Consider the following 23,202-nt stretch of genomic DNA (forward strand, 5'->3'; position numbering starts at 1 on the left):
GTTGTGGTTTCCTATCACAAACCACCAGGATCTGGTATTTAAGTCCAACGGGCCCGATTCACAGAATGAACTTAAGACTCAATCCTAAACTTACTACTTTTGGCATTCACAGAATGAATTTACTACTTCTGGTATTCACAGAAGTTAGGATTTTGTCTTAAGTTTGTCTTAAGACAGACTTAAGACAGACTTAAGACAGACTTAAGACAGACTTAAGACAGACTTAAGACAGACTTAAGACAGACTTAAGACAGACTTAAGACTGACTTAAGACTGACTTAAGACTGACTTAAGACTGACTTAAGACTGACTTAAGACTGACTTAAGACTGACTTAAGACTGACTTAAGACTGACTTAAGACTGACTTAAGACTGACTTAAGACTGACTTAAGACTGACTTAAGACTGACTTAAGACAAACTTAAGACAAACTTAAGACAAACTTAAGACAAACTTAAGACAAACTTAAGACAAAATCCTAACTTCTGTGAATACCAAAAGTAGTAAATTCATTCTGTGAATACCAAAATAGTAGTACGTTTAGGATTGAGTCTTAAGTTCATTCTGTGAATCGGGCCCCTTGTCTTCAACTAACGTGAGATACAACCAGAGCCCAGAAAATATTTGTTTTATCAAAGTTCCGAACAGTGTGCCCTGTGGTATTTGGTTCCCAGCCGCAGCGGAGGGAAACAAGCTGGGGTGGGAAGAGAAGAAAGTAAGTGGAAGAAGAGCAGTGGTCGATGTGGGCAGGATTTGAGGGGTATGATGTGCTCATACTTATTTTTTTTTATTTACGAAAAACTGTTATCCTACTTTCTGTGAAAAGGCAACCATCCCAGACGGTTAATTGAGAGTGTTGAAATGCTTCAGCTGTGAGGCAAACGGGTATGCAAGCCTTCGTGCCAGGGTGCCTACTTGCCTAAAAGAAATGAAGATGTGCGCAACTGTTTAACCTGCAAATGTAAATGGCGCTTGGGACCCAGTAATGGCTTTAATAGATGGAACCACCTAAAGCCTACTGAAGAAACAGATGTATTCTTTTAGAGTGGTATTACAAGGGAGTTACCAGGTGAGCTGTGAAAAGTGTGCTTTTAAAGGACAGCTATAAAAAATAAAATTGCACCATGTACAGTCCGAGTATTACTAAAATCTATATTTAAGAAGCACTTTTAATCAAACCGTTTTGCACATTTTGTAGCTGCCTATCTTATACTGTGTGTAATGCCAGTTTAAAATAATGACTTGGATATTCACAGGGCTTTCTGTCACAGGCTAGGACCTCTGAGCATTAAACATACACACGTCACTATTCTCCACTGCACCAACCAATATTAAATTCTATGGTTCTCTGGTTACCAACACAGACCTCTGCAGTGCATTAACGAATAAAGATTTTATAACATACAATAGTGCACTACCCACTGATTAACCCCTCCGACGCTCATGACGGTTCTCGTGTGCTCATGACGAGCTGAGCTCGTCATGACCGTTAGAACGCTCAGGTGCGGGGCTAATTCCCCTGCTGTGCTGGGCGTTCTAAGGAACGGGCGTGGTCATGACGAGCTGAGCTCGTCATGAGCACACAAGAAACGTGGCTCATGACGAGCTGAGCTCGTCATGAGCACCGGGGCGCTGTGCGCGCCCCCCAGCACAGTGGGGCGCTATGCGCGCCCCCCGCCCCCCAGCAAAGCGGGGGAATCGGCCCCGCACCTAAGGGGTTAACTTAACTTGAATTTATTTTTCATTTAAGTTGTGCTTTATTTTATATGTAGTTACCTGAACATGAAAGTCCCAAAAAAAACTCAGAATATTTAGATTTTATTAGCTATACCCTTTGACCCCACTAACATTGTGCACAGCATTACAGTTCTCATGCATTTTATTAATGCCCTTCAACAACAGAAGAAAAGTAACTGAATATTAAAACTAGAACCCACAAGATCCCCACCCCCTCTATCCCCATAGGGGCATGTATTACGCACCTGCGGTATCACAAGGATGTCTGAGAAAATAATGGCGGCATCGAACGGGAACCTCCTCAGCGGCTGCAGGGAAGAACATTTTTAGGTTTAAAGTATTTTATTGCAGGTTTGAAAACAATACAAACAAATGAATACAGTGGTCTCGAAGAGGTAGCGTGAAGCCTCCGCTATGCAGGAGCGCAACCAGCGTGTACGGCTCTGCTATAGTGATGTCCATCAAGGCACTGTGCTGGGTGCGCATGCGGTGACAACAACTTCAAGGACCAACAACCCCATTCCCAACTCTCCCCCCCATTCCCACCCTCCCGATCCCCCCCCCCCACCACCCTCCTCCCGTACTGTGCTCAAGTTGCCCTCCCGTGCAACTCCCGCAGTGCGCCCTCCCCTCCCACCCGTCAAACATTCCAGACACATCAGCTAGGTGGGGTCGCCGGGGACGTTAGCCGCAACAATCGGAGATATCGAGGACAGGTAAGTTCTTTAAATTCCGTCACTAGTAAGGAGTGGAATGGCAGCCACAGATCTTCAAACCTAGCCATCTCCCCCGACACCATAAGGGATAGCTTCTCCATCCCCAAGACATGGCACAGCCTATGTAACCACCCGGTGATCGTGGGGAGCGTGGTGGTGCGCCAGTGTAGGAGTATGTTCTGGACAGCAGAGCCTAGGGCAATCGCAATCTGCCTGCCCCGGCGAGATCTCAGAGGGTACATCAGCCCGTTGGGCAGACCCAGCAGTACATATGCAGGGAAGCGAGGCAGTTCAATGTCAAAGCACCGGTCAATCTCGTCCAAGACCTCCTTCCAATAGGGGCTCAGTAGGGGGGCAGTCCCATAGAACATGTGTAAGTGTGCCTATCTGTCCACAATCTCGCCAACAGGTGTTCATGATGTTATGGTTCATTTCATGTAGTCTCTCAGGTGTATAGTACCAGTATGTGGATACCTTAGTGAACGTTTCAGTGAGTCCGGTATGGTACGCGGAGTGTCGTGCCCGGTATGAAATGTGGTCCCACTCCGTGTGACTCAAAGTCCTACCTAATTCACGTTCCCAGCGTTCTCGCCCTGGATTATAGATATGAAAAGGGGAAGGCTGCAGAAGCTTATATAGATCCGAGATGAGTTTGGAGTCTGAGGTGCGAGTCACAAGCCATTTCTCATAAGGCGTGAGCTTCCGGTCTGCCGAGTCACGTACTTGCGGCTGAAGCGCCCAGTGACGCGCCTGCGTGTACCGCATCCGTTCAGTCTCCGGCAGATGGTATTCTCGCCTAAGATCCTGAAACGGGAGGATACCCTCCGGGCCGTACATGTGGAACAGCGCACTGCATCTAGCCGTCTGCCAGTGCGCGAAGGCCCCGGGCTCCATCCCGGGATGAAAATCCGGGTTCCCGACCAACGGTGTGAACGGCGAAGGGAAGGTGGTAAGATAATGCGCAGCATTCGTGGCGTCCCAGACTCGCATCGGGACCCGCGTGATGAAGGACGCGTATAGGTTGGGGGGGCGGTGAGCTCTGCGCAGGAAGGGCACCTCCTGCAGGGTTCTGCCCGCAACCGCCTGGTCCTGGAACAGCCAGTGTTTATCAGATTCCCACTTGCTCCACTCCACTAGATACCGTAGTTGCGCCGCCTGGAAATATTTATGAAGATCCAGTATGCCCAGTCCCCCGGATTCAGGGGCCAGTGTGGATAAGGCTCTCTTGAGTCTGGGTTTGCGGCCCTGCCAGACGAAGCGTGCAATGTCCGCTTGAGTCTGCCGGATCCAACCTTTCGGGGGTTGAAGCGGTAGGGCTCGAAATAGATATAGCACCCGCGGCAGGAGAGTCATCTTCACTGCGGCTATCCTGCCCAGCAAAGACAGTGTTCCCCTATTCCAGCGGGTTAACTCCTCCTTAAGCTTCTTGCCTAAGGCCGTATAATTGGCGGTCACCATGGAGGATAAAGAGGGTGCTAACAAAATGCCCAGGTAAGGCACCAGGTCTTTGGACCAGCGCATGGGGAAGAGGCCCTGTAGTTCGGCTCTCATGGCGGCGGTCAGCGAGACGTCAAGGGCCGCTGATTTCCCCATATTCATCTTGAAACCCGCCACTGCGGCGAAGTCCTCTAATTCGGCAATACAAGCAGGAAGTGACCGTCTCCGATCATCGAGGGTCAGTATAACGTCATCCGCGTCCAGGCTAATGGTGTGGGTATACCTCCCCATCCGCACGCCAGTCGCATTCGGGTTCTGGCGTATCCTTTGGGCAAAGGGTTCCATATAGAGAGCAAAGAGCAGCGGCGACAACGGGCACCCTTGTCTGGTGCCCCGTTCTATCGCAAATTTCTGGGAGCTACAGCCATTCACCCGCACCACCGCGGACGGAAATTTATAGCAGTTGAATACCAGGGTGCAAAACTTTTCCCCTATACCCATGTTCGACAGAACCTTCTCTAAGTAGGGCCAGTGTACCCGGTCGAAGGCTTTCTCCGCGTCGATCGATAGCAGGATCCGTTCCCCGGGGATTTGGGAGGCCTTCTCCAGCACATGGACCACTCTTTTGGTGTTGTCTACCGTTTGTCTCTCAGGGATGAATCCCGCCTGATCCGGGTCCACCAGTCCCGGCAGATGAGGTGCTAGTCGTGCCGCCAGGATCCCGGTGTACAGCTTGAGGTCTACGTTCAGAAGGGAAAAATCGGTCGGTAGGAGCCGCATAGAGTCCGGTCTTTCCCCGGTTTGGGGATAACCGACACCGTTGCCTGGAGTATGTCTGGAGGGATAGCTCCCGGTTCGGAGAACGAGTTAAAAAGGCGCGTAAGGAGCGGTGCTAGCTCAGGGCAAAACGTCTTATAGAAAAGGGGCGTATACCCGTCAGGTCCCGGGGCCTTCCCGTGTTTTAGCCGGGAGATAGCCGCGATCACCTCCTCAACTCGAATGTCCCGTTCTAAGTGCTCTGCCTGTTCCGGGGCGAGGGAGGGAAAGTTCACCGAGTCCAGATAGTCTGCCTCGGCCTGTGCTGAGGGGGGAGCACCTGCATATAAATCGGCGTAGAATCGGCGGAAGCCGTCTGCAATCTGACTATCCTCTGTGGCCGTCACCCCAGCGGAAACGGACAGCTCCTTCACCAGGTGTTTTTGGTGCGTTACTCGAAGCTTATTCGCCAGGAGCCGGCCACACCTATCGCCGCCGGTGTAGTATGCATGTTTCAAGCGCAGCGCTGCGTATTCCGCCCTGTCCATGTCTAAGGCAGACAAGAGTTTTCTAGTTGCCTTAAGTTGCTTCCAGACTCTGCGAGCCCCGGTTCTCTGATGCACCTGTTCCAGTTCTCGCACCTTGCAGGTAAGTTCGTCTCTCTTCTGCTGCCGCTCCCTATTCTCCGCCGAGGAGATGGCAATAAACTCGCCACCGAGCACCGCCTTCAATGCGGCCCACTGTGTCGCCCGGGTGGTGTCGTCATTATCATTGTGCCGCCGATAGTCGTGAAGTGTTTCCCGTATACGTGTCACTACAGCCGTTTTATGCAAAAGGGTGTCTCTGAGGCGCCACACCCCTCGTGAGGAAGATGCCGGCGGCAGACGGAAAATGCCCTCAACGGGGGCGTGATCCGACAACGAAAGAACCCCTATGTTCGAGGCTGTGGCTAGGTCGCAGACCGGTCTCGTGACCAGAAGATGATCCAGTCTCGCGTAGGTCTTGTGTGCGTGTGAATAGTAGGAGTAAGCTCGGGCGGTTGGGTGGAGACGATGCCACAGATCGTGTAGGTCAAGGTCTTCCATATGAGATTTGCCCACCTGCGAGATCTCTCCCGTTTGAGGGTATCGCTGCGCCGATCTGTCCAAGGACGAATCGAAGACCATATTTAGGTCTCCACCAATAATGATATGTCTGTCCAGGGTGGTCACTATGTCAACCAAGGCCGAGTGGAGGAACCGCTCCTGGTGGTCGTTGGGACTATATATCGAGGCACCCGTAAACACCAGACCTCCCGTCTTGACCCTGTAAGCTGGGAGCCTTCCCTTCTGTTCCGCCACTTTATGCAAGGCCTTCCCTTTAAACGTTCTGGACAACATGATTGCGACCCCCGCTCTCTTAGTAGTGTTAGAGGAGAAGTATTGTGTCGGGAATTTCGGGGACCGCATCCTTTGACAGTCTCTGGCCAGGAGGTGTGTCTCTTGCAAAAGACAAACATCCGCTTGTGTGTTTTCTAGTAGGGATAACACTGCTCTCCGCTTGACAGGGTTGTTCAGCCCTTTTACATTAAGAGTAACAACCTTGAGGGCCATCATCTATGTGGGTAAGAGCGCAGCTCAATCAGTAGGTCGCGGCCCGGGAAGGACGGCGCCAGTGTCAATGGTGTGCATATGTGGTGCGAGGGCAGAGCAAACGTGTCAATAATACAGTACGGTACCCTACCCTTCCCTCCCCCTCCCACTCCCCTAGAACTTCTCCCCAACAGTCCGTTTCCGTCTCCCCCTGACCCCCCGACCCCCCCAATAAACCCCCCATGCAAGCAACCAGCTTTAGCAACCCCTCTCTCCCCTGCTCCCCCCAACACCGTCACTCACCCCGTCAACCCCGAAACTACCCCAACCACCCCCCTCCCCCACCCGCCTCCCAACCAACTGTGCAAAGAGCGCCATTGTCCCAGTCTGGTCCCAATGGACAAGTCCGTGGAAAGTTATTCAAGTGGACGTCCAGCCACCACGCGCCCCCCCCCCGCCGCCCCCCAACCCCGGAACCCCCGAACCTGCAAAGATGAAGAGGCTTCGTCGATCTCCCCCCGGAGGATGCTCAGGCCGTCAGGGCCATATCACCATTCGCCGTGTCTCTGGTCACCGCATGCACTGCACTGTCCATTTCCGCCCTGATAGTGGGCGAGTCCGGTCTCATGGGCGCAGGTGGGGATCGTCGCTCCTGAATCGTCTGCCAACCATCTCTAGTGCCGCGCCGGCGGCGGGGCGTAGGTGTGTTCTCCTCTGCTGCGGTGATCCCCAGTACTCCGCAGGTGTCCTGGAGGGACCGGAGTTGGTGCAAGGTCCCATTCCAACGGAAGATGAGCCGGAAGGGGTGACCCCAGGAATACTGCGTGTCATGTTCCCGCAGGAAGTCCGTGGCTATTTTGAACGCTTTGCGTTTTTGCAGTGTGATGGTCGACAAGTCCTGGAAAAGGGCCACCGGGTGACCACGGAAGCGCAGGGATTGCTGCCGCCGTGCTTCTCGAAGAATCCGCTCTTTCAAGGGATAGTCTGGTAAGAAGGCTAAGATGTCCGGAGGCGGCGCCGAGGCCCGGCGCGGTAGGCCCACTCTATGAGCTCTGTCGATTCGGACAGGGAAGTCTCCGGGTTCACCCAGTATGTCTCTGAATAAGTCTCGCAGGTACGCAGCGATGTCATTTCCTTCCTCTTTCGATGGGACGCCTCGGACCCGGATGTTTTTGCACCTGGATCTATTCGAGATCTTCAGCGTGGGCCTGGAGGTCAAGCTGCTGGTCCTTGAGTCGCAGCACTTCCTGTTGCAGTTGTACAATCTCGGGAGTGCCCGGCCTCCTCAACAGAAGCCACTCGTACGCCTAGGGAGTCGACCTCCTTTCGCACTTCTCGGACCTCTCCGGCCACCTCCTGCTTGAGCGTTTGGAAATCTTCCCGGAGGGAACTGAACAACGACTCCAGGAACGATCTAGTGACTGGAGGCTCCCCTCCTTCTGCTCCTCGGGCATTGCTCGAAGGGCTCGGGGCTGGTTGAGACCTATCCGGTCGTGGGGCACCCCTTCCCAGCATTTCTGGTAGAGTGCGGTCTCCCTTCTTGCCCCCTCTATTCCCGGCAATCGTATGAGTGGGGGGGCACGTCGCGTGACACAGCGCCCGGAAGGAGCCGCTGGGCTCGTCTCCGCGTCCGCAGGCCAATCCCTTTGTGGAGTCTGCGCCCAAGGTCACTCCAGCGGGCAGTACCGCCAAGTCACACCCCCGCCTGCGGGTTATCAGAGCACCAGGGGCGCCGGTACCGGAGAAGCGATCACGGACCACATCCGGTGTAGGTCATAGTAGCAATGTCCAAAGGGCCGTGTGGTGGGGGTAGGGAGGTGATCCAGAACCTAGGGGTGGGTCAATTCACCAGCGCGCCGGCTGGCACCGAAGCACTCTATCTGCAGCGTAGGTTGACCCGGCACCAGATCAGAGGGGCACTCCGGTCGGCGGCGACACTCCTGGCGGGGTCCGGGCCCCAAGACACCTCAGCTGGAACCTCAACGGCTCGCGCCCCCGAGTCCTGGTCCGTAGGGGCCGATGGAGGCCCACCGCTCCCGGCGGTTGTAGCCGCACCTGGTTGGGTCTGAGACTGGGGCCGCTCAGCAGTCAAGGCCCGTCGCCAATGTGCGACCGGTCGTCCGAGACGCGGTCGGTCCGCCACGCGTGACCTCCACGCGACCAAGTAGCCCCTCTCGCCAGAGCGCTGGAGTCGTGTCCGGCAGAGTCCGAGGTACACCTTGACTGGCTGACACCTCGGCTGTGCTGCTCCCTTTCAGCCCGGGAGCGGGTATGGCATAGTCCGTGTGCTCCAGCCCCTGCAGCGGCGCTGCTCCCTACTGTCTCCACAGTCACCTTGGGCCTCACAATGGCAGCACCACCCTCGGTGCCAGGCCGTGGGGAATCGCGCAATCGAGGGCCCACTTCCGGCCGCGTCCCCGGGCTCGCGTAGCGACCCCCACGCCAGCCCACCGCGTCTCTCACCAGGAAATGCAGGCCCAGCCGCCGCGGGCTCCGGCCGGAGCGATGCCCGGAAGTCGCCGTATGGCAGTTTGTGCTGTGCAGAGGGTCTTCAGAGCGGCCCCCCCTCGTCCTCACCCCCTGAGCCGAACTCTGCTGGAGCAGGGGGACCACGGGCAGTCTCAAGCCCGCCGACAGGCCCAGACCCCGGTCTGCCGTAGCACTCCACGCCAGTCCCTCACGTGGCGAGGCCAGTCCCGGGCACGATACGTACCGGGCGGGACCCCTTCTGAGGTACCAGAATCGATTCCTGATCACGTAGTATTGATAATCGATATGTTAGGATTAGCATGGTGTCACTAAACTCACACTGTAGACATGCATAATTAGTATTTACGGTATTTTCTTTCACTTAGCTTCATGCCACGTTACGCTATATGAATACCATATTATGGCCCTCTTTAATATCGTACATGCACAGGCCTTATTCTCCCTTAGCTCTAAAGGCCCTGCTCCTGGGAAAGAAACCAACTGTTGCAGAAACTGCTGTTTCAGCTCGGTAGGCTCGGCAAGGTCGTAGTTAGCCGAGGAAGGGCCGATAAGCACATTCCGGGAGGGGTGCAGGGTGGTTTGTCTCTGAGAAGACAGAAGGGAGTCACCCGTCTGACCTTGCTGCCTGAGCGAAATCAGGAGCTCTTTGTGTGCCTTATATGGGCTTTCCTATTACTGTACTAGCTTGTACCAATTTGTATTTTTCCATGTTAGGCCATGCCGGTGCCAACGCAATTGTATATATGTGATGTGCTGACAATGTGCCAGCAGTCTTCTTGGCGGACCTTTTGGGTCAGGTCGCAAGGAGCTCCTCTGGCAGAGTTTGTGTTTGTCTAATAAACGCTTGAACCTTCTACACTGCCGACCGACTGCTTATTTGTAATGATAAGGGACTTGGTAATGTAATGATTATTGTTGGGAGGGGATCATATATTTTTCGGTACTTCAGTTGGCGACTCCGCCGGGACTCCGCGTTGGGGTCGTCCCTGTGTAGCCACAGGGGACATCGAAAGGGGTCCTCTTGATCGGGAGAGTTGCAGACCAGACGCATAAGAAATTGGGGTTTTGCTCTGCCCTCCCGATCCGGAGGGCTTCAGCTGCTAGTAACCCCACGCCGGAGTCCTTCGGGTGCAACCCGAGAACCTGCAGCGCTGATACTGGGCAAACGTCGGCAGTGAAGAACGTTCCGGCAAACCTGCGTGCACCAGGTGAGTGTTGTGTCTCGTTATATGTTGAATTGCATATGTAGATTTAAATAACGGGATTTAAGCATTTGGTGGCCCATGGTCACGGAGAAACTCTGACTTCGCATTAATTGTCACAGAGAGGATTTGGTCGGAGGTTCGACGGGGGCAGTGTGGAACTGCACGTGCGAACGCTCTGGGTACACTAAAGATAAGGATTATACGCCTAGGGGAACTGCGGTTTCTGCTCGGCCGGACTGTTCTCGGGAAAGCCGATGGTTGAGATTGGGTAGCACCCGGACAAATCTGGAGCGGCGCTGAAACGCGGGCTTAGCCAGAACAGTTCGGGAGGTGAACCATGAATGCTGTCGGATGGCCTGTAGACCGGTCTGTGGTTTAAAACCTGTGTAACTATCTTTAGGCAGTCTGAGGACGAGACTGTTGTTGGTCGTGTTTTTGCAGCCTTTTGAATAAATTAGCAAAAGAGTTCTCCACGAGTGGGAGCCGACGGGCTCCACTTTTTCGATTGCAATTGCAGGAACTTATGTGTCACGTTTTACGTTTGTCTGATGTATAAGGAAAATACGGATGTGAGGATGATGGGTGTCATGGCCATGAGAATGAAAGCGTAAGGATAACGTGATATTTAATTTTGTTGAATTTGTACTAACGGAGAAATTCCTTTTCAGCCAGAAACTAGATAATACAATATGCCGTGCCTTAGCAAATTGTGTTTTGGTTGTGTCCATAGTGAGGAAGGGAGGTTAGACGAGAGTCAGCCGAACCCCCCAGAGGGGACACCTAGCCACTTTATGTATTGTAAGCACGGTATTGGCCCCCTCATCTTTAACTCTCTGTGGCATAAATACACTAAGGACAATATAGAATTACAGTGGCCAAAAACAGGGTCTTTCGATGAACAAAAACTGGCATATTTACAAGAACGTCTTTTTATTAAGCGCAGCCGGCAGTCGATGTTCGACACCCTTAACAAATGGCAGAAAGAAGCTAAGAGACGACGCATTCGATCTGAAAAATTAATGAAGATAGAGCAGGGACAGACTATTACCCAGAAGGCTATCGCATATGACAAAAATAAGGTAGAACAAAATATTGAAATTGCAGACAGGCGGTTTAAACTGCAGGTAGACCAATGTTATGTAGCCAGAGAAGGGGCGGAAGATGAGATTGAGGAATTGTTAAATGCAAGGCCTCCCCCACCATATGCCCCGGAGCGTATATACCCTGCAATACCTGTCCAGCCAGACGTTAGACCACGGGCATCTGCGCCCGAGGAACGGGGCTCCGTTATCAATGAACAAAATAACGATGTTTCCTCACCTCAAGGTGGGGCCTTGGCTACGCTTGTCCCCGAGTCTACACAACTGATCACTTCCCCTCAGACGCACTTGAGTCTCCCTATGCCGGAGATATCCTCCCCCCGAGCTGGTATTACACCCAGAGGGTTTGACCCGACCCCGAGGGGAGCTGTAGGGGGCCTAGATGGCAAGCGTTTGTTCACTAGAGCATCCGTAGAATATGGCGAAAAAGAAGCATTAGGAGACCAGGCTGTCAAGTGGGTGCGGAATGAAGTATATACCCTGATTGACATATGGAGTACTGTGAAGGATTTAGAGCCAGTCATGCAACAACATGTGCTATACGAAATGTCCAATTCGCTCATTGGGTATTGGGAAATAAGCTTTAGGGACGGGACAGCCCCCCAGATCCTGTATACTATCAGAGATTGGGCCCATAAATTTAGCCTAACACCGGAAGAAGTATTTAAGAATGTAGACACTTTGGTACAATATCGCGACAGATTATTTTTGAAAAGTCCACAGTGGACTACGCAATACCCTATGCGAGAAGTACACCCAATCTATCATCCCGAAATCCCCGAACAACGAGATGGTAACCAGGCGATCATACGACAAGGGGTGGCGGCTCGGTTCCAGGAACAGTGGGTTTATACCCCATGGAAAAGAAGTGAAGTACTGGCGTTGAAATCTCAGCTGCCAGATCCCCGAAAGAATCCTACTGCGTACTACAAAGAATTGACCGAAGCAGCTGCATCCGCTGTAATGACTTTAGCCGATGTTGAATTGTTCTTCGGACTGCTAGTACCGGTTGATATATGGCGACAGGTGCACGATTCTAATCATGCTGAATTTGGTGGCACGTGGGAAGAGTTAAGGGGCTGGGACCAGGATCGCAAACCAGGGGACAAACCCAGAGTGGAAATAACTTCTCTTCCAGCGAAAATAATAACTTTCATGCATACTCTGATCCCACCCCGAAAAGTCGATTGGGATAAACTGTCCGCCTGTAGACAGAAGAAGGACGAAAGTGTGTCCGACTTCTTTACCAGGTTCGAAGAGGTTTTTATTGATTTTAGTGGACAAGATTTGGCCACAGAAGGGGGCACAAGGTTGTTCGTTAACAGGTTCGTTACGAACCTGGCTCCGGAAATTTCAGCACGACTGGAGGCGGCAGAAAGTACCTGGACTACCTCTTCCCCGTCTGTAATACTCAGCATGGCCCAGTACTACGAGCATAGAGAAAATGAAAATAAGGATAAGGTGGATAAAAAGGTTAAGGATCTGAAGACCCGAGTACTGTTACAGCAAGTGGTTCGAGGGCAAGGAGGAGGTAGAGGTGGTCGGGGCCCAATGACAAGAGGGGCGGGGACAGGAAGGGGTTCAGGAGGAGCCCCGTCAATAGGCATCAACCAATGTTCCTATTGTAAAGAGGAGGGACACTGGAAGGCTCAGTGTCCATACTTGGCCGCCCAGAACGCAGCAAATCGCGGACGAGGTAGAGGACGAGGGGGCCCCGACCGAGGTGATATGCATAGAGACGAGTACAGAGACGTTCAACAAGACAGGTCAGAAAGGAACCACTTCGATAACACCCAACGCAGACAATACTATCATGGTGACTATGCCGAAGGGAATGATGATGAATATGCCCCAGCATAGGATAGCCAGGGACAGAGGGGGGGCCATGTGTCAATTCCGGTCAATCAGAGGGGACCCTACATCAGAGGGGAAGTGTTGGGGACATCTGAAAATTTTCTAATTGACACAGGAGCAATGAACAGTTCCGTTGCTCGATCCTTGGTTCCAGGGGCAGCTCTGTCCGGGCAAAACAATGTTTCGGTGGGTTTTTCCGGAGTCCCCGTTGTAAGCCCCATCTCTAAACCTATCCCCTTTACGATTGGTCCAGCCACTATGGACACCCCTTTCTTATTGACATCGAATTGTGGGGAGAACCTGTTGGGATTGGATATGCTGAAAAGATTGAATGCTACTATACATTGCTCTGCGGATGGGGTCTATTTAACTATACGTCCCTCTGTAACACCTGTTAAACAATGTTTTACGAAAAATGAACGACTCCCACCGGAGTTCGATGGCGTCCCAACCTCCCTTTGGGCGACAGGGGACGCAGATGTGGGTGAACTGGACATACCCCCAGTTCACATCACGTTGAAGCAAGGCGCTAAACTACCACGCATCCCGCAGTACAAAATAGCACCGGCGGGGGAACGGGCTTTATTGCACATCATCCAGGAACTGATTGACAAAGGGGTTGTAGAGGAAACAAACGCCAATATTTGCAATAGCCCGATCCTCCCGATTTTGAAGAGGAACCATGACCAAGGGGAGATGGGTGCTGCCTATCGTTTTGTGATTGATTTGCGAGCCGTTAACAAAATTGTGGTACCACAGTATCCTGTGGTGACCGATATCACTACCATTCTCACCATGATCCCTCCGACTGCACAGTACTTTTCGGTCATTGACCTGAAAAATGCTTTCTTCAGCATTCCTATCCACCCTGATAGCAGACAGATCTTCGGATTTTCAATATCCGGACGCAGCTTCCGCTTCTGTCGCGCTCCTCAAGGCTACACTGAAAGTCCGAGCATATACAGCCAGGCTCTGAAGGCTCTGTTGGATGACTTAGAATTGCCGGATGGCAATGTCCTCTTGCAATATGTAGATGACTTACTCATTGCATCTGACACAGAGGATGGATGTAAACAAGCTACGGTTAAATTGTTGCACCATTTGGCTGTCAAGGGGAACAAGGTATCTTTATCTAAATTTCAGTATTGTCGAAAGGAGGTGACCTACTTAGGTCATCTCTTATCGAAGGAGGGTAGACGACTAACACCTGAACGTATTGCTACCATTTCTAACATGTCTGTACCTTGCACGCAGCGTGAAGTCCGCGCTTTTCTTGGCATCACATCTTACTGTCGCCAATGGATACCTAATTTTTCACTTCTGGCTAAACCTTTGTTGCATTTGACTACCAAAGATGTGCATGAACCCCTACCCTGGACGGATGAATGTCAGCTCTCTTTTGACTCTCTAAAAACTGCTTTATGCTCTGCCCCTGTTCTGGGTACTCCAGATTATCGTAAACCTTTTGTACTATATGTACACGAGGTCGACGGTTGTTCATTATCTGTTTTAACGCAGGCCTTTGGAGGTAAGCAAAGACCGTGCGCCTATTTGTCAGCAACATTGGATAATGTTGCAAGAGCACTTCCTAGCTGTCTGAGGGCTACGGCTGCAGTAGCGGTGGCCATCCGGCAGTCAGAAGGACTCGTTTTAAATTCCAATTTGACTGTAATGGTGCCGCATGCAGTAGACACCTTGCTAAATAAAACAAAAACGCAGCATCTTACGAGTGCACGCCTTACTGGGTATGAGCTGACCTTATTTGCACCACATATTACGATTACTCGATGCGCAACATTGAACCCAGCCACATTGTTACCACTCCATACGAGTGAACAGGACACTAATTTACATGATTGCATATATCGCACAGAGGAAGAGACCAAGGGTAGAATTGACCTCACAGACACACCCTTAGATCAGCCCCAGGGAGAGCTATATGTGGATGGTTCCTGTTTCAAACTAACAGATGGCACAACGACAGCTGCATATGCCATCACGACTCTGAAAACAGTTGTTGAAACACTCAGACTACCCCACCGATCAGCCCAAGCTGCTGAACTTATGGCCTTGTTACGAGCCTGTGAGCTGAGTGAGGGACTAGAGGTCAACATTTACACGGACAGCCAATACGCCTTTGGCGTAGCCCATAGTTTTGGGCGGCTGTGGAAAGAAAGGGGTTTCCTTACTTCACACGGTCAGAGAATACAGAATGGGCAACTGGTTTTGAGGTTGTTGGATGCTCTCACTCTCCCCAAGAAAGTGGCTATTATCAAATGCAGTGCTCACAAAGTAATTGTGGATGAGGTAGGAGAAGGCAATGCTTTTGCAGACCAGGTGGCCAAACAGACCGCACAGTCGCTGATGTCACCCATGTACGTTCATTCCTCCACTAGATGGGTGGGGGGAGACTGTGAATTATTTGATAATACTATGGAAAGTGTCAGAATACTACAGAAGGAAGCCACCTCAGCGGAACTAGAGAAATGGGAACAAGAGATAGGGAGATTGGATGAAAATAATTGTTGGATCGATTTGACTGAAAAACAAAGATGGCTACTGCCCAATGCATTAGTACAGGCTGTGGTAACAATGGCGCACGGACCAGCACACATAGGAGCAAAAGGTATCTGTGGGATCTTAGATCCAGTTTGGAATAATCCGAATATCCAACGGACGGCTGTCCGTTTGGTCCAATATTGTATGGTCTGCTTGCAGCATAATCCAGGAAAAGGAGAAACTGTTTTAGCCGGGAATTTCGCACCACCTGCATTGCCTTTTGAAGTGCTCCAAATGGATTATATTCATATGGACCGCGTCAATAATCTCAAATATGTACTGGTTGTAGTTTGTGCATTTAGCAAATGGGTTGAGGCATACCCTACTAAGGAGAACACAGCATTGGCAACTGCAAAAGCTCTCCTGAAAGAGTTTGTGCCTCGCTTCGGATTGCCTCGCTTGATCTGGTCGGACAACGGGCAACATTTCCATGGGGCCCTTGTGCGGCATATCTGCGAGGGCTTACACATACAACAAAAGTTCCATGCTGCCCGACACCCCCAATCAGCTGGGCTCGTGGAAAAATACAATGGCATTCTAAAATTGAAAATGGCAAAAATAAAGGAGAGCACGGGGTTGAACTGGCCTGACACTTTACCTCTAGCCCTTATGTCTTTACGTGTCACCCCGCACTCACGTTCGGGTCTCTCTCCATATGAGATACTGTTTGGGAGACCTGCTAACGTGTGGGGGGTACCTCGACCTCGTTCTTTTGCAGATATTGAATATCCTATGTTGATTGATTACCTGTATGCTTTGACTAAAGACCTTCGTTCTATTCATCAGCAGGTAGCTTCTGTACTGCAGCCACTGCCAGAGGGCCCCGGTCATCGTTTACAGCCCGGCCAGTGGGTCCTGGTCAAAAAGTTTGAGCGAGACACCAGCTTGGCTCCTAGATGGTCTGAGCCACGGCAGATTTTGTTGGCCACCCGGACGGCGGTTAAAGTGGATGGCAGGAAACATTGGATACATGTTTCGCATCTGAAACGACTACCACTTCCACTCCCTGGTGAGCGGTCACGTCCAGGGGAAATTCTAACACAGGAAACTGAAAGAGCTGATGCATTTGTGCCCTTTTCTGACGCCTGCGAGATTGAGCAGAGGCTACGGGAAGGATCGGCGAGATCAGATGACTTGGTCTCCACTGAAGTTGCAAGTGAGCGTGCAGTAGCGTTGAATTCTGTTTCAAGTACCCCAGACGACCAAACGTCACCAGTACGGAAAACCCCGGGTGTGCTCTTTTCTGACCCTGAAGCGTTGGGTCGTGAGCGATATAATCTTCGGCCCAGAAGGCCGACACACGGCGCCTCAGACCACATTGTCAGGAGATAGGGAAGGACTTCATTGCATAAGATAGGGTTTGCTAGACTACCGGTCTGAGCGCTGAGCGAGACACTGGACTGAACTCGTTGAGAGCTGGAACTTTTCAATCATTGTGCTCTGTTCAGAAAGAAGATTCTGTTCAAATGGATATGGCTTCTACCTTGGAATAGGGATACGAGTCTGCCTGTGAGACTCTGACGGACGCAGGAACGAAGAAACCCTCTGGCAGGTCGGACTGCTAGGCCTATCTCTGGACTTTTAGCTAGCAATGTACCCTTTTGGTCGTGTAATCCTAGAAGAAGAGTTTCCTATTGCGCCTAGACGCATACCTTTCTATGAGCCAATGTTTTCCACATGGACCACGAAGGTCAAAATAGCTTTTGTTGTAACTATAACTGTTATAGTAGCTGTGTTCATGAGTCTGTTTGTATACCTAGAACATAAATACCCCTTACAAAAGTTTTTGCCCACAACTGCCGCACCTCCCGAGCATTTCCTGTTTACCCTAGCGCCCCACAAAGAAAGACATCGCCAAAAATATGCTAAAAATGTATTCATAGAAATGTTGCATCAGACGCACAATGTTACTAACGCCACGGATTGTTGGGTTTGTGGACTCCTGCCTACTGTGGTGCGCAATCATGATCTATTTCTCTCCCGCCCTCTGTCTTATCTAGGTAGTTGTGAAGCATGGTACAAACTGTTTCTGGCGATATACCGGCATGGGAGTGAGCATTTCAGGGATCTAGATGTCAATGAGCACAATATTATTCTTGATTATGTTCGAACGCACTATGCTTATAATAGAACAGGACATGGGGATAAGGTGATAATTGACCCACAAGGATGTATACAGCTGTATTTAGCGGTAATGAACAAAACTTGGTTAAAAGATGAACTGTATGATTTTAAAGACTTTAATGCCACTCAATACTTTCAGATTTTCATCGAACGAAATGTTACCAGAGACCGCACTGTCCCCATTCCTATTTTGAATGTTTCTGCAGGATTTTGTGTGCAAGGGATAGGTAAGGTACAAATGGGGAATAGCATCTGCAATTATACCTATCGACTGCGAAAACGTATTAGCCCTCCTTGAACTGTATGATTTTAAAGACTTTAATGCCACTCAATACTTTCAGATTTTCATCGAACGAAATGTTACCAGAGACCGCACTGTCCCCATTCCTATTTTGAATGTTTCTGCAGGATTTTGTGTGCAAGGGATAGGTAAGGTACAAATGGGGAATAGCATCTGCAATTATACCTATCGACTGCGAAAACGTATTAGCCCTCCTTTGATTACTCCCCACAATGTGTACTTCGTGTGCGGGGAACACGCATACACTTGGCTACCACGAAACTGGGGGGGACGCTGTTATCTGTCCTTTCTGTTTCCCCCTGTTTATGTGGCTCCCTCCAACTATCATAAAACGCATCAGTTATACCCGATGCGGTCGTATCATGGGAACCCAGCCGCTCCAATCACAAGCACACCGATAGCAAGCTTCACCGAGGTGACCTCGAGCCATTCCCGTAGTTCACTCTTACACAGAGCACGTAGACAGCTCGATATGACTGAAGTTGATCAGACAGATACTTCATTGCAGCAATTTACCGATTTCAGCAAGGGTCTAGTACCCTTTTGGGGGCCCATTTTCAATAGTAGGGAAATTAGGAGACTGTCTAGAATAGTGGAGAATGTCATTAATATCACTACTGATATTTTAACTAACCTAACGGTGGAAATTCAGGCTACTCGCCTTGTAGCGCTTCAAAATCGAATGGTTCTAGATGTTATCTTAGCTGATCGGGGTGGGGCATGCCGCGTCATCGGCAGTTCTTGTTGTGTATATATTCCTGACTCCGCCCCCTCCGTCCATCTAGCCATCCAGAAACTGCATCGCATTGCTTCCGAAATGCATGTTGACAATGGGTCTTGGTCATTGTCAGGTTGGTTTTGGGGACTTCTGGCCACATGGGGATGGAAGGTAATGTTAATTTTAGGAGGAGCTGCTGCCATCATTTTCACATGCTGTGTCTTGATGCACTGTGGTCCTGCCTGCTGTTCTTACTGTGCTTCCCGTATCACCACTCTGTGTGTTCCATCCCCTATCTCTGTTAAAGCCCAAATGCTGCAGAAAGAGGTACATGGTATGATGATCATCGATGAAGAAATATTTGAGGAGTAGATGTCTGTTATCATTTAGCGCCACCACGCTAAAAGGAGGGTTTGAGGTACCAGAATCGATTCCTGATCACGTAGTATTGATAATCGATATGTTAGGATTAGCATGGTGTCACTAAACTCACACTGTAGACATGCATAATTAGTATTTACGGTATTTTCTTTCACTTAGCTTCATGCCACGTTACGCTATATGAATACCATATTATGGCCCTCTTTAATATCGTACATGCACAGGCCTTATTCTCCCTTAGCTCTAAAGGCCCTGCTCCTGGGAAAGAAACCAACTGTTGCAGAAACTGCTGTTTCAGCTCGGTAGGCTCGGCAAGGTCGTAGTTAGCCGAGGAAGGGCCGATAAGCACATTCCGGGAGGGGTGCAGGGTGGTTTGTCTCTGAGAAGACAGAAGGGAGTCACCCGTCTGACCTTGCTGCCTGAGCGAAATCAGGAGCTCTTTGTGTGCCTTATATGGGCTTTCCTATTACTGTACTAGCTTGTACCAATTTGTATTTTTCCATGTTAGGCCATGCCGGTGCCAACGCAATTGTATATATGTGATGTGCTGACAATGTGCCAGCAGTCTTCTTGGCGGACCTTTTGGGTCAGGTCGCAAGGAGCTCCTCTGGCAGAGTTTGTGTTTGTCTAATAAACGCTTGAACCTTCTACACTGCCGACCGACTGCTTATTTGTAATGATAAGGGACTTGGTAATGTAATGATTATTGTTGGGAGGGGATCATATATTTTTCGGTACTTCACTTCAACGGACCCCCCCTAGGCTGAGCAGGGACCGCTCGACACCCCAGATGGTCCGTGTGCCGTTGGGTCCGCTCGTCCGTGGCGCCGTCTCTCCGGCCTTTTGCAGCGTAGATCAGCTCCTCGAGCCTGCCTCACACCCGGGCGCACTCTAGGTCCTCGCCGCCGCCTTCGCCGGGTCACCCAGAGCTCCCGGCAGCGCCGTTGTGCAGCGTTTCGGTTCCGGTGCCGATCTCCGCACTGTTGGGGGGGAGATCAGCAAGCATCAACAGGTCGAGGGCCCAGGATCACGGGAGCTCACGGAAGACACGTCTTCTCAGCCCGCCATCTTGGCCACGCCCCGGGAAGAACATTTTTAAATGATAAAACATGTGTGTATATTATATATATATATATATATATATATATATATATATATATATATATATATATATATATATATATATATATATAAAATTGGAGGAATTCTGGGGTTCTTAAACACATTTGTTATGTGCATGAACAAAATATATATACAATGGTCCATAAAAACATGGGAGAAATGAACTGACATTTAAGACATTAAGGTCGAAATGTATCATACAATGCTGCTGCCGACCTATTGTTATTGTATTGCACTGCTGCACTTTATTGCAACTAAAAAGAGAGCAATTATGTACACACAGCCCTTTATACTCAGCACTTTGGCACTTTCATGCACTTAAAACAGACCACTTATGGTAAGGACCGATTAGTACCCGATCCAAGATGATTACATCATTCGACAGACCAAGAACACATTGATAAGTTACTGTTGGCATGTACCCGCTAAATATTCTAATGAAACATATATAAGTAAGGCAAGGAGATCAAAAACAAGGGGGTTTTAATGGCAAAGTAGCTGAAAGGATCTGTGAACGTGAAGAATGTTTACAGACTTAATGCATGAATTCTAACCTCACCGTTTGTCATGTATAATGCTCGCACTAAACAATGCTTTTATAATCATGTTTCCAGGCATGTTTTTAAGCATTTTGAGAATAGCGGTTGCACGATATAACAGTGGTATTTTCCCATAATTTTTAAATAACACAATATACAAGGTTTTTTAATTAATGTATTCGGTGTCAAAATGTACGGCAGTCTGTCTACAGTGTTTACGGATATACTTGAAGCACTTGTCACTTTAAAGTCAGTTCGCAGTGTTTATGGGAATTTGGTAGCTCGTCACTTTAAATAGTTACGTCCCATATTGCAGTGGAGTCATGTGATCAAGGCCTATTTTTGCCGAAACGCGTCATGGTGGATTGTTGGCAATAAACATTGTTTGCACCGGGTCCATGCCTGTCTTTTTCCAGGACAAGGAAAAGAAACAAGCGAGTAACCTTAGTATTGGTCAATACTTAGTACTCAACAAGGGGTCGACTCAGCCCAAGCGATAAAATGGGATGCACACAAAGTGGTTGTACGGGTCACTGCATGATATGCACATGGGGGATACGCAGGCACCTGCAAGAAGAACAGAAATACTTCGAACTGGAGTTGTGCCCTGTGGAGACGGCGTTGGCAAATCATACAACCGTCGACCAGCGTCCGCAACTGCGTAAACAGTGCAATGACTCAGAGGCACATCTAGGGAAGCATGACTATAAACGGCGACTATCCATATTGCACGCCGAAGGGGGATCGGTCGGGGAGACTGCTGGCCTGGCTAGTAAAAGAGGACCAATGGCGATCCCCAATAGGAGCTCTTAAGACAGCCGCTGACACACTGGCCACGTCACAACTGGCCATCAATGCAGTGTTCCGGGACTACGACCAATCGCTGTATCGCACAGCAGATCTGTCATCTCCAGAGAGAATATGGGACTACTTATGTGCCCTACTGCTGACTAAGCTGTACCCGCTACAGAGGCTAGACATTGATGAGCCCTTCCAACTGGAAGAAATATGAGCAACCAAAACACCGGGCATGGATGGGCTACAAATTGATTATTACTCTTCTTTTTCCACCCAACTTACCCAACATTTACTAGAGATGTTCAACGAAGCCAGAGCGACTGGCCATCTCCCTGACTCGCTTCGGGTTTCTTCTGATCGTGGTCTTACCAAAATTTGACAGAGACCCACTTGATGTCTGCTTGTATCGACCTTAATCACTCCTGAACCTCGATTATAAAATCCTAGGCACAGTACTGGCGAACAGACTGCTCCACATTGTGGGCACCCTCGTGCATGCGGATCATAAAGGTTCATCCCTGGGCGCAGCACCTTCCTCAACATCGGAAGCTCATTACTCCTCATCCACGACCCCTACTCCCTAAAGGCTTATGACCAGGTTGCGGTATCCCTGGACATCAAAAAATGTGTTGTGTACCTTGCGCTGGGATGTCTTACTGCTGACCCGCAAAGGCATGGGGTTTAGCCCAAGTTATCTTGGCTGGATCCGCACACTGTACAAGAGCCCGACTGCAAGGGTCCGAATCGGCCAGACATTATCAGATTGCTTCCCCGCTGATCTTTGCCCTGGCGATGGAGCTGCTGGCCTGCCAGCTGCATCAACACACACATCAGAGGGGGATTCCAGATCTACACACACATTTCACTATAAGTGAATGACACCCTTATTTTCTTTTGTGAAGTGAGGGCCTCCCTCCACAGATTGTTGCACTTATTGGGAAGATTCCGCTCATGACAACTGTTAGCTCCATGTGCATGATATGGTCTGCTCGGATTAACGTATACACTCTGCGATTGACTCGTCCACTGTATACTGAGCAATTGTTCAATAAGAAGAGTTTAAACAACAAACAAAAAAATTAAAAAGGGATTAATGCACCTGCTCGATGAATTTGGGGGACATCTCAGGGCTTAAAGTAAACTGGCCGAAATAATGTGATTTCCCTCTAGTACCCGCCTCTGAACCAGACAGGATTGCCCCAACAGGCTGCTGGCCCTGGTGGTGCTATGACACGTGTAAATATCTAGATGTCCAGATCTACCCCTCGGATAAGGACACTCAGGAAGGTAGTATGGACAATGCAGTGGCCTCCATCCCTAACTCTCTGCCCTTTGCCAATCACTGCCTCTCACCCCGCTATGCCGGGAAGCGATATCCAAAATGCTAGTGCTACCCCGCGTTCTGTACTTTTTCGCTGAACTCCCGATTAGGCTCCCCAGAGGTTTTTTTGTGAACTCCAAAACCTACTATTGGAGTTGATGTGGGACGAATGCAGACAACAGGTGGCTCTGGTCACCCAACAAAGCCCTTTCCTTGGGGGTGGACTCAGGACGCCTAATTTTGAATTGTACTGCGCAGCAGCGCTGCTGCAGTGGCAGATGGGCTGTTCAAGGAATCCTAGGAAGGACGAGCGTTTACACATAGTTGACAGACCCAAGCTGTTGCTCACAGTGGGAACTTTGCCAGAGGACTGTGACGGCGCAGATTTGTACATGATAAAGGCCCCCACTTCCCATATTCCCCATCCACAATGATATGGCAGCTACTGGGATTTCAGAGGGAGGTGCAAAGGT

At 50.0% G+C, this 23,202-nt stretch overlaps 1 protein-coding gene across 2 annotated transcripts in view; it reads right to left on the reverse strand.

Annotated features, from left to right (window-relative positions):
• Positions 1–23,202, reverse strand: part of UROD (uroporphyrinogen decarboxylase) — a 183,810-nt gene that overhangs the window by 131,030 nt on the left and 29,578 nt on the right. For both annotated transcript variants that reach the window (XM_078671761.1, XM_078671760.1), the window contains exon 4: positions 1,983–2,045. In XM_078671761.1, coding sequence (XP_078527887.1) covers positions 1,983–2,045 — 63 coding nt within the window. The remainder of the gene's footprint in view (positions 1–1,982; positions 2,046–23,202) is intronic.

This window comes from Lissotriton helveticus, chromosome 1_2, assembly GCF_964261635.1.
Source record: "Lissotriton helveticus chromosome 1_2, aLisHel1.1, whole genome shotgun sequence".
Lineage (NCBI taxonomy): Eukaryota > Metazoa > Chordata > Amphibia > Caudata > Salamandridae > Lissotriton > Lissotriton helveticus.